General features: G+C 35.8%; 1 protein-coding gene and 1 long non-coding RNA gene across 3 annotated transcripts; both read right to left on the bottom strand.

Annotated features, from left to right (window-relative positions):
• Positions 1 to 2,315: 2,315 nt before the first annotated feature.
• On the bottom strand, positions 2,316 to 7,669 carry LOC104222538 (uncharacterized). Of its 2 annotated transcripts, none has more exons than XM_009773778.2 (13): positions 7,359 to 7,669; positions 6,950 to 7,248; positions 6,393 to 6,509; positions 6,065 to 6,295; positions 5,880 to 5,962; positions 5,696 to 5,796; positions 4,743 to 4,866; positions 4,488 to 4,642; positions 3,974 to 4,110; positions 3,721 to 3,891; positions 3,393 to 3,617; positions 2,943 to 3,176; positions 2,316 to 2,716 (listed from the first exon to the last, which is right to left on the bottom strand). In XM_009773778.2, the coding sequence occupies exons 2-13, from the start codon at positions 7,145 to 7,147 to the stop codon at positions 2,603 to 2,605; spliced, it is 1,890 nt and encodes a 629-aa protein (XP_009772080.1). In that variant the 5' UTR covers positions 7,148 to 7,248; positions 7,359 to 7,669; the 3' UTR covers positions 2,316 to 2,602. The 2 variants fall into 2 exon arrangements, with proteins under 2 accessions (XP_009772080.1, XP_070027537.1); XM_070171436.1 differs by lacking the exon at positions 7,359 to 7,669 and having other exon boundaries at positions 6,950 to 6,990; positions 7,130 to 7,244.
• A 2,012-nt stretch (positions 7,670 to 9,681) lies between these two features.
• Positions 9,682 to 11,005, bottom strand: LOC104222539 (uncharacterized). Its single transcript, XR_709950.2, has 2 exons — positions 10,501 to 11,005; positions 9,682 to 10,405 (listed from the first exon to the last, which is right to left on the bottom strand). It is a non-coding gene; the product is annotated as an uncharacterized lncRNA (long non-coding RNA).
• Positions 11,006 to 11,667: the final 662 nt, after the last annotated feature.

The following is an 11,667-nucleotide window of genomic DNA, read 5'->3' as shown; positions in this document are numbered from 1 at the left end:
GCAGAGCACATGGGAATGCCACGCAAGATTTTTAGAATGATCATTCCGCCTAAACGACTTGAGGACTACATCTGGAAAGGGGGAAATGCACGTGACAAGGGGTAAAATTAATTGGACAGCAGTATATGGCACCACGAAATCGGCATTGCAAGGAGTCAATTGAGTTGTTATGAATGATTCTATTTCTCTTCCTTGTTCTTCTGTATTCCTCACCTCCTTCTACTCCCTTTATCGTTAGTTGTTGCTAGTTCCAGTATTTCATTGTAATTTTTGCTTTAGAGATTTCATCCGGCTTTGTCTTTGTAAACGAGTTTCAGTTTAATCAATCAACAGTTGTGGTACTACTTTCTGTTTATTTGAGTTGCACCCTTCTGCTCTTTTGAATTTGTAACAGACCATCCAATACTAATTAATACCTCTTAAAGTAAACCAGAGATTTTCAGTTCTCATAATTGTCCTGCAAGTATAAATGCATCATAATTTATTAAGCTTAAGAAAGGTCCAGCTGATTAATCAATTCTTTATAAACGTATCTGTTTATTTTTTAACAAATAAGCTAGTAGTTGTTGGTAAAGTTGATTAAATGATAAATAACCTGCTATGATATGTTAGATTATATTGATTATGTAAAAAATTAACATTCTCAATGTATATAACTTAAATACTACAAAGTTTGATTCTATGCTGTCATTAAATTACCGCAATCCTTTTTTTTATCACGTTCACGCCTATCCAACCAAAATAAACGTCAGTAAATCCGAAAACTAATGCTTCTACGGCATTTGACATTATTGATTGACAGATCATTATCATGTTAAGCAGTATGCTAAACTAAGCAGCAAAATGAAAGCCGCAACAGCATGCTAAATATAGAAAATATCAGTTCCTTTGCACGCTTTTGGTAACTAAAATATCCTTATAAATCTTTGCCAAACAGGCTATCGTCGGAGTGACGAATAACGATATGTGCTGCTGTAGGATGAGGTTGTGTTTGGTACGAAAGAAAATGTTTTTCACGGAAAATATTTTCATGGAAAATGAGTGGTTTTATTACTTATTTTCTCTTGTTTGGTTGGTGAGTGGAACTTTTTTCGGAAAATATTTTGTAGTGTTCGGTTAGAGAGTAGAAAATATTTTTTATTCTACTCTCATCACCCCTCTTTCCCCCAAGTCCCCATATTTCATGTCCCTCCCCCCTCCAAAAAATTAACCCCCCCCCCACCCAAAAAAAAAATATCCAAAGTTTTCATAACTCTATTTTTTTCAAAGAATTTAATTATTCTTTTAACAATTCACATAAATCCAAAGGAACTAATGTGCTGTTTTACTTTTTATACAGAAATAACGTTGAAATTTGTGCTCCATAACTAAAAGGAAAATACTCTTTTTTTGTTGAAAAAGAAAATATTTTTTCTACAACATAAAAATAAAGTACTCATTTTGTTGAAATGGAACAAAAATACTTTTTCTACATCATGAAAAGAAAATACTCATTTTGTTGAAATAAAAGAAAATATACTTTTTATTACATAAATTATAAAGCAAACTTAATACTAGAAACAAATTACTTGTCAATTTTAGTGCTTTCTCTCACTACCGTGATAGTAATTTAATATTTTTAATTGTCGGTTTTGTGTAGGTGTGGGTACGTTTCCTTCACTTGATAGGGAAAACATTTTTCTTCAATTGGAGGAAAATGAGTTCACGAAGAAAATGTTTTCTAAAACATTAAAACCAACCAAACATGGAAAAATTAGAAAATATTTTTCGAAAAATATTTTTTTTCCCTACAAAACACACCCAAAGTTTCTAAACGTAAAATGATAAATCCAGTTAGTTTTCAAACCTTATACATTCTGAAATTTCATCTAGCTTCCAATACTTAAAACAAATTAACTTCAAGTAGATTTGTACAGGGAGTGCTTCAGCACATGTGCAAAACTGTCTCTATCGCGATCATCAAAGCAGCAACAGCCACATTTTGTTTAATGGAAGAAAACAAATGATACTAGCACAAGAATCACGTTATTTCTAAATTTATCTATAAAAAAAAAGAAAGAGAGCACAGATCTAAAGCAACCATTTAATCCCCTTATAGGAGATGGACCCCTTATACAATTATTAGTGATACTTGGGGGCTAGCACAGGGCGGGGGGGGGGGAGGGGGAGGGGGATGGAATTATCCCCATAGCATTTAGGTGATTGAAATATCATTTAAAAAAACATATCAGTGAGGAAGACAAAAAACACCATAACATAGATAGATTTCAAATCCTCAGCTTTTGTGATAAGATACTCTCCTGCTTGGATAAAAATCAAATGAAAGTACAATGTTATAATAATTTATAGGTCAGATGTAATCAGAAGTTTCACATAATTAGAACTATAAAACAGACAAAGACACAATATAGCCACAATGAGAGGGAGCATTAGACAGAACCTCTCTCTTCCTCATGGCCCAAAGAAGAGTTGTGATTCGTTTTTTCCATAGTTATAACTACTACAACAATTGGTCTGAGTCAACAGGTTCAGAGCACACATGCAGATTGATATCAAGCACTCGTTAGAATCAAGAACCTACGACCCCCTAGTTTTCTTGCAGCTACAGGGATTCTTGTGTGTCTGGTATAGAATCATTCGGCCCAAGGTCATCAATTGGTGGCCGCTGCTTATGATGATTGGTGACTGATTGATAAGCCATTGCTAAAGCTAATGCCTGGACATAAACGAAACAAACAAAATTAACGAGTGCATGAAATAATAAATAAGCAGCACAATCAGAAGTTCAAAGCCATCCAACTCTTGTTAAGTCCAAGAAATCCCACCAGTCAACAGCAAAGCAGAGATGATACATTTATCCAAGAGCAAAAAATATATAGCACATACGTCCGTTACAAATAACTACTACACTAAAAAGAGCATCATAACTAAAGAACACTTACAATATGATCACGGCCTGGAGGAGCATATATGCCTGTAGTGATTGTTGTTCTCCTGCGAGTATCATTTGATGGTGCATCGGATATTTTTTTAAATCCTGTTGGAACAACTACTACTGGGATACCCACAAGATTGCCAACACAAACTTTCTCCCAATCAGTTGCATTTCCAATAAACGCGTCAACTATGAAACTTTCTCTCACTTGCTGAATCAATTTACCTCTAGCTCTTTGTGCCTGGTGGAGTATCATACAAGTATGATCTTAGTGTTACAAATTATGGACAACTCTTTAAAAGTGGATTAAGATATCTGTTCTATAACTAAACCAATCAGATTTTGAGATGTCTGAAAGAATTTAATTATTCAGTTTTTTCCTATATCAATGATAATTAAACAAAGTACAATTTTAAACATCTAAACCGAGAGAAACTTTGTAGATCAAGACAATTACCTGAAGATAGTCAACCGCAGATACGGCACGTGCTCGGCGAAGTTCAATAGGCCACTGATCTTGGGCTTCATATTCATCATCCAGATTTGAGCGCTGCCATTTGTCGAAGTGAGCCAGCATCTCAACATCCATTGTGAAATTGACGATACCTTGGGCAGAATCAACAGTGTAACTTAGGTTAAACGGGACCATATTCACTCCCTTTGATTGAAGTACATGAACAACCTGTCATCCCCGACACAATTCAATCCAGTTAAGAGATTCATCAAATAGGATAAAGAACGTAATTAACTCAGCCACATTCCGATACTGGAAAATAGTCCCTTACTTCCATCTCAGCATCCTCAAGATATCCAACAGTGAGTTTTGTGATATCAACTGAGAATGGATCACTAAAGGGTATATCTCTGGATGAAACATCATCTGGGTCCTTTCCCCGAATGGTATCCAGAACAATCACACAATCCACAGCATTTCTACAAAAAGGGCCTAATTTATCCTGACAAAAAGTTAGATTTTAGTGTATTCTACTCAAAACTAATATCAGGAAAAGGAATTGCCTGTGGAAGAAATATGAGTACCAAGCTTTCAGCTACGCTCATAACACCCGTTCGACCAACAGCTCCAAAAGTGGGCCGCAGCGCTGTCACGCCACAGCGAGAAGCTGGATAGGTAATAGAGCCGGTAGTTTCTGAACCGATTGCAAATGGAACCAAACCTGCAATACCACAATCTTTCTCTCAAAACAATATGTTTTGCCTACTAATCAGTAGATCAGCAAGAAACTATTTAATTCTTTCTTCCAACCAGGCGGTACCAAATGTCATTAGATATGAGCACAACAACATCAACAACAACAAACCCAGTGTAGTCCCATAAGTGGGGTTTGGGAGGGTAGTATGTACGCAGACCTTACCCTACCTTTAAGAAGGTAGAGAGGTTAGGTTGTTTCCAATAGACCCTCAGTGCAGGAAAGGTAAAAGGAAGGGGCAATGACTCATTGGATATGAGCACAATGGTCATATTTGCAAAATATAGAAGACAGGACGGCTCAATCAGAATCTAATCAGGGAAAGCTCAATAGCTCAAAGATACCTGCTGAGGTGCAAGAAGCAGGCCCTGCTGATGAACCCGTAGAATATTCCTTTATATTCCACGGGTTTCTTGTTCTACCACCAAACCAGACATCATCATATGCTAAAGAACCAGTTACTAACTTTGCAACAAGAACTGCTCCGGCAGATTTCAGCCTGCATCAACCATATCTAGATTATTACAAATACATGCACAATATAGAGTGGGCTTCTAGATCTGGACTTATATGTTATTGATTTCATGATTTGCTAATACCTCTTATAGACCCAAGCTTCAATATCAAGAACTTGGTCTTTAAAAGATGTTGAACCCCATGTTGTCTTATAGTTGGGTACTGCTATGATGTCCTTCAGACCATAGGGAATACCATGAAGAGGACCTATATAGAAAAGAAGATGTTTTACTTGTAATCCCCTTTAGCAACTACAAAAAAGCTAGATAGTAAAATATTGGAAGAAGAGGTTATGAATCCAGAGGCTACCAGTGACACAAGGGAAAGAGACCAAACAAAATCGGAATAAACATTTTTCCTATTACTCTCCAAATATTAGAAAGAAGTACCAAGAATATTGTTTCAAGAAGCTACCTATGCCATACCCTAAATAAGTTTCTCTAAATAAAAAAGAAATAAGGAAAATCAATTAAGAGCATGAGGTGATAAGTGATAAGTGAAGGAAGCATGGGAAGATTACTCTGGCCGGAAAAGGTAACTTAGGAAATGAACAACCTTAAGCGCTTGAAGGGTAAGATAAACCTTAACAGCATCAAGAAAAGATCAGTCCGAAGAAACTGGAGAACATTGTGGCCTGAAGATTTAGAATTTCCCTGATTATGAGTCTAATTTTGATGTGGCTGAGAAACATATATTCATTTTCTTCCATGGTACTTAATATGCTGTGATTTTTTTTTCTTTATGGCGAAGTTGGATATATGCTATGTTTTCTTTTCAGGTGTACAGGTCCCTGTCATCTACGGCAATTTAAAATGAAGTTCCAATTTCGACTCTTCCCCACAAAATCCCCTTACCGCATAACTATAAATAAAAATTCATATAGAAAATCCAAACTTTTGAATAGAGCAGAATGGTTATGGAGGCATAATGGAATTGACGCGTTGTTCATAGATTGATTGATGGAAAATTAGGAATCATGAAGGTAAATAGGAAATGCGTGAAAGAGGTTAGTGGAGAGAAATTGGCAGACTGTTACCCAAATATTTGCCTTCAGCAAGCAGTTGATCAGCCTCTTTTGCTTGTTTGTATGCTAATTCTTCAGTAATTGTAATGACGGATTCAAGGACAGGACCATACCTGCGACACCCCAGTTAATGCATCATTATGAGGACCAGATATCAGTAACATGAAACAATTGGAAGGAAAAGTATTTGTAACACCTCTTCAGTCTCTTCAAGAAAATTCCAGTCAGCTCCACTGATGTGATTAGATTTGCCTTGAGAAGTTGCCCAAGTTCAAGAATCTGATATAACAGCATAGATGTGTGAATAGAAGGAAAATACCATAAATTCGAGCGCGTAAGTCCTGATATATAGATTTAAAGGGAATAATAGGGAGCACTTACACTCATGAATGCAATATCCTCATCACTTTTTGGTCTTTCTATACCAGCAGCAGGTGACGGATAATTGAGCTTTTTGTTTGGTTCATTTTCTAGTTGTTGGACCTTCCATGCAGAATTGAAGACTAAACAAGAAGGGTTATGCAGACCTCCATCAGTAGAGGCAACTAACTTTCGGTTGGATCTGATTATAGGTATGTTAAAGTCATTTGCTCCCTTTTCAATTTCAAGCATCTGAAAGGAATGAAAAGCCGAGCCAATTATAGTCTTACTTCGTATTTTATTCAGAGTAAGGAGGACAACCAGAACAATTACACTGTCAGAACAGTACCTTAGACTTACTCAAGAAGCAGGAGTCCAATATTTTGAATCCACATTCACAAACTGGAAGATGTTTGGCCTCTTCCGAGCATTCACCGGGGTTTTTAGGACCCAACTTCCCTCTTTCCTGATTAATGGACAGACAATTAGACAGAAAGCAGCACAGTTGATAAACTCGAACTGCTCTAAAAACAATAGTTCCAAAAACCGATGTAATTTGATGATGAAAGGAGGCATACAAGCCGGGTCGACCACTTTGCTAGTGATAACGTCTTTTGGCATTGAAACTTTTGCAATAACAGGCTGGAGATGAAATTCTTCATTTATCTTACCTTAAGTTTGTTATCCCCATTAAGATAGTGATTAGTATTAGACAAGTAAGATTTCGTAATTTCTGTCATATAAGAGCTACTGTATTATATTGCATCGAGAACACATTAATCGCAGGCAAGACATGGAAATTAAACAAGAGAAACAAAAAATTTGGTGCATTCGTAGTAGTAGCATCTAATAACACATGTATTAGTAGTGACATAGAAAGTCAAAATAGGATAAGGGAAAACATACCATATCTGTGGAATTGTTGCAGGTAAAATCCCAGTATCCTCCTGATGAATATGAAGAAACTGAGTTGCTATTTAGCAACAAAGTAAATACAAGAAACAACCCCAAAAACATGGGCAACGGCAACAACCGACGAACTGAACGTGCCGGAAGTGGGTAACCCACGTCGCCCATTTCACTCACCACGTTATTATAGGCCATGGGACTCGATTTATCGGCAGAACTCCGTAGTATATACTCCTCTGTATCAATTCATTTCTTTGGCTTGACGGCACCAATTAGAGGATCTTCACTTTCTATCCCTATGAAAAGAAATTCCCAAATTCATTTAATAATTAAAAATTAAAAACATTGACTAATTGAGTCATTGACTTGGTTATGACAAAAAATAATTGGACAGATTCAGAATTACCTTTAAATATTTCCGATTCCTTGACCAGAAAGGCGCAGCCAGCACGATCAGCAGTCAGCACCTTTACTGTAAAATAAGTACTGCAAATCATACTTTATATAAAATTACTGAGGCACAAAAATTTGGCTTGTATTTCATTTGGCGTCAATTTCAGCTAACTTAAGTTCATCCGTTAGCTAGTTCCACTTGTTAGGAGCAATTACAGATCTCATAATCTTAATTTTTGTATAAAATTCTCAATTGCAGAACATGAATAGAATCAGCTATCTCTCTCCTCTTCTTCTATGCTTCATTCTCCTCCTTTCTATTCTGATAATTTGAGAAGTGACATTCTTATTTGAACAGACAAAATTGAAAAGAGGGTACCACACGAAGCATCTTTTGATTTATTTATTTTTTAATTTTATTCCGCTTTCTGTTTTCTTTTCATTTTATTCCATGCTCGCTTCCTTTATTCTTTTATTCTTTACAACATGTTAAGGGGACACAAAATTATTTCAAAAGAAAATTCACTTCAAAACTATTTACCTCATGCAATAAAACAATTTAACTCATGCAATTAATTTTTTGTGACATAAAGCTGAAATATAGTATAAGCGAAAAGATATAAGGTAGAGAATAATAGCAACGAGAAGATTTAAAGGTGTAGATTTAAAAAAGAAATGGATGAAAAGATGAGTTATGTCAGAAAGATCAGTACAATAATTCAAGAAAGTGACAAATAAAGAAAAAATCATGTCCTTAAAATTCAAACATTTGTAGATAAGCATTCCGCAATTCACTCTTACAGTAGTGTAATGTGATTTTTTTTTTGTTTAAAAAAAAAAATCACATTATCCTACTGTAAAAGTGAAACTCTTTTCTTTTCAAAGTCCATTTGGAGATGAATTGCTAAGAAATTAAAGTTACATGTTTGTTGTATATTAATTAACTTAATCTACTGGTGAAAATTATAGGTCAAATTCTATCATAACTGCATGTTTACTTTGCGGACATTGAGGTTACTTCTTTTCCTTATTCTATCTTTTGGATGTTAACGATATGTAAGGATAGGTTATCTCGTTTTTTCCTTTAATTATGTGTAATTTAGAAATATAATATGATAACCCAGCAAGATTTATAATGTTACTACATTCAAACAAAATAAAATGTAATATACAAATAATAAGTATTCTTAAACATCATGCAAATACCTAAGAAAAAGGCAATACTTTAATAAAGTAATTTAGTGGAAAACAATTTTATCATAGACTCAAAAGTATTTTTCTATGAGCATTAAGGGTATGTACTTTCTTTTTCTGCACTACGCAAACTATTCCCCCAAATTCTAAAGAAATTTTTTATTTTATTTGAAAAATAAAAAGAAGGAAAAACGTCCGCAAACCATGGCATACCATTCACCGACACCGAAAGGAGTTGTTCGTCGGGAAATGAATCATTGATCTCCAGGTCGTCACGAGGCCTCCCCTCCTCCTCCAAGGGGGACAAGTGGTCTGCCACCTGGTTTTCACTACCCTTCCGGTCCACAATCTCCAAATCAAACTCTTGAAATAACAAGACCCATCGTATCAGTCTAGCTTTGGAACCCTTCTTCGTCATCAAGTACCGGAGTGAGGCATGATCGGTATGGACTATGACCTTGGCACCCATAAGATACGACCAAAATTTCTCCATTGCGAACACAATAGTCAGAAGTTCTTTCTCGGTCACCGTGTAGTTCACTTGAGCATCATTCATTGTTTTGCTCGCATAGTACACCGGTTGAAACATTTTGTTCACTCTTTGACCCAAAACCGCCCCAACCGCAACATCGCTCGCATCACACATGAGCTCAAATGGCAAGCTCCAATTAGGTGCGGTAATGATAGGAGTGGTGGTCAACTTGTGCTTGAGAAGTTCAAAGGCTTGCATACATCTCTCATCGAACACAAACTTGGCATCCTTTTCCAATAGCTTGCATAAGGGGTTCACTACCTTCAAAAAGTCTTTCCTGAATTTCAGTTTTTCAGTTTAATTTTTTAAAATAAAAATATCCTGAATTATTTTGAAGTTAAGATTTTTAGTTTAAAATTTCAGGACAAAATAAGTACGAGCTAATCTCTGAATAATATCCTCGAGACCGGCTATGAGTGCACTTGCCCCTTCTGGGCAAGGCAGGGGTCTTGATCTTAGATGGGCTTTCATTACCTCTTGGAAGTCAAGGCCAGCCCATTTCATGTTGCAGTCTATCAGTCAAATCTTAAATGAGAATTGCTGTCGGCCGTCACTATCTTTAGATTTTGAAGAAATATGAAAGCAATTGGTTCTTAAATGAAAAATAAAATAAAATCAAATGCTGTCCTTTTCGTAAAATAAAATACAGGACTCGTTCGTTATATTTAAACTGTTTATAGGGTAAGTCACGTGTTTATAATGAGATCAAATACAAGAGTACACCACGAGGAAATTAAATAGGATTTTTGAAGGGGGAAAAGTTTAGTTGATTGGTTAACTACTTAATTAGTTAGGAGAATAAAAACAACCGAAACTGTCAAACTTTTATTCATGAAAATCAGTACTGGCCCCCTTGCTCTTTAATTTAGTTTTCGTTTTTCTTTTTTCCTTTTGCGATTACCGGTAATGAAACAGAGCGACGATCTGATCCTTGTGTGGAAAAAGGGTAGAAGTACAAATCCAAAGTAAGACGCCACTCTTTGGAGCTTACAGTAGTATAGTTGAGTGTTTTTTAGGGGAAATTCGCAGTCGTTACACAATCTCGCTACACAATCTCTGTCCTTCGGGTGAGCACTTTGTGCGCACTGGATAAACCTCCTCCTATGTAATAGCCTGCAAACCACTGGGGATGTAAACCCCACTAAGGCTCGACAGGCTCAACCCAGAAGGCATTGAGGGGGATCGAATCAGGATCATCCTGGGAGTCCGCCCTCCAAACCAACCGAAGGGTTATAACTGAGAATTTGTCGAGGTCTTTTGAGAGAGTTCTTATCATCATATATAGTCCTCTTCGCCTTCCGTACCACAGCATCCTCTGATTCTTTTATATATGCCTGCATGAGAATTAGGAGAATATCAACAGAAATGGGAAATCCAAGACGAAAAAGAAAAGAAATAGTTTGCAACTGTAGCTTAGTTCTAGCCTGACGTTTGTTACTATTTTTATCAGCAATTCAGTGTCTCGAACATGTTATATGAAAGTGCTGCTTTCTTTCTAGTGTTGTTACATACAACTACCCGTAACTTATACTCTTCCTCCGCCCCTGCCTAAAAGGGTAGCAAATCTCTTTCTAGAATTGTCACGCAAAGATAAGTATGCCGCCCGCCTACTAATCGGGTTAGTCGAAGTTATCTTCCGATCAGTTATATCCACCCAATCAAGGTATGCAACGCAATTGCTACTTAAAACTAGGAAAGCAAGAGTTTTCTGAACTCAATCTCTCATGGCTGTTCTTTGATTAAGCTGCAAGAAATAGAAGCATGGTTATGAGCAGCCATTGAGGGAGAGAGTTCAGAAAACACTGGTTTTCCGCTCTGAATTCGCACAAAGTGTGTCAAAAGACGTTTATGCATATAAGCTAATTTGCGTGGGTGCGTCTTGCTGTATATGTGTATTGAATTGTGTGTGAATATATATAAGGGAGTACAACGAAAGAGAGGAGCTTGACTTGAGAATTATATGGAGATAGCTAACTATTTATAGGGTAATTTCAGGCTACGTTACTCAAGTATTTTAATTGTTTCTCAATCAAGAAGGACTAATATATATATATATATATATATATATATATATATATATATATATATATATATATATATATATTAATATTAGAACGTATAGCTGTAACCTAAGCCTTGCTCTTTCCATCTCTCCTTTTTTATTTTTTGTTCCTTTTTAAAGTCAGTGTTATTGCCGGTGAACTTCCAAAGAGAAGTCTGATGCTAATTACTAAGAAATTTCAAATGAATGAAGGGGTTGGGGAATTTCTGCCAAACTTGCACCTAAAGAAAAGGTAATTCCAGCCAAACATTACGTGTCACTGATATGGATAATAATGGACCACTCTTTCTCTTCCCTTTCTTATTTGTCTTGTTATTGTTTTCTGTTTTACATAACAGAGTAAAAGGGTATTTAATGCTCTATTCGTTTTATTTTATCTCTCTTAATTTAACAATGTAAGGAAAATTTTAAATTCCAAAATAACCTTTAAATTGTGATTTTAAACATACATTGCATTTCTATAAGAGAGTATCACTAAGAGTAAAATAAAAATATTAATTTTATTACTAAATATAATAATATAACATTCTTTTC

This window comes from Nicotiana sylvestris, chromosome 3 (assembly GCF_000393655.2).
Source record: "Nicotiana sylvestris chromosome 3, ASM39365v2, whole genome shotgun sequence".
In the NCBI taxonomy this organism is placed as follows: domain Eukaryota; kingdom Viridiplantae; phylum Streptophyta; class Magnoliopsida; order Solanales; family Solanaceae; genus Nicotiana; species Nicotiana sylvestris.
This window is presented reverse-complemented; position numbering and strand designations above follow the sequence as displayed.

Excerpts from the sequence above, each read along its gene's own strand:
- LOC104222538 (XM_009773778.2), bottom strand. The coding sequence starts at position 7,147 with ATGGCCTATAATAACGTGGTGAGTGAAATGGGCGACGTGGGTTACCCA. Across the intron at positions 3,892-3,973 it reads TGAGCGTAGCTGAAAGCTTG|GATAAATTAGGCCCTTTTTG; the intron begins GTACTCATATTT and ends ACTTTTTGTCAG. Across the intron at positions 2,717-2,942 it reads CTCCAGGCCGTGATCATATT|GCATTAGCTTTAGCAATGGC; the intron begins GTAAGTGTTCTT and ends GTTTATGTCCAG.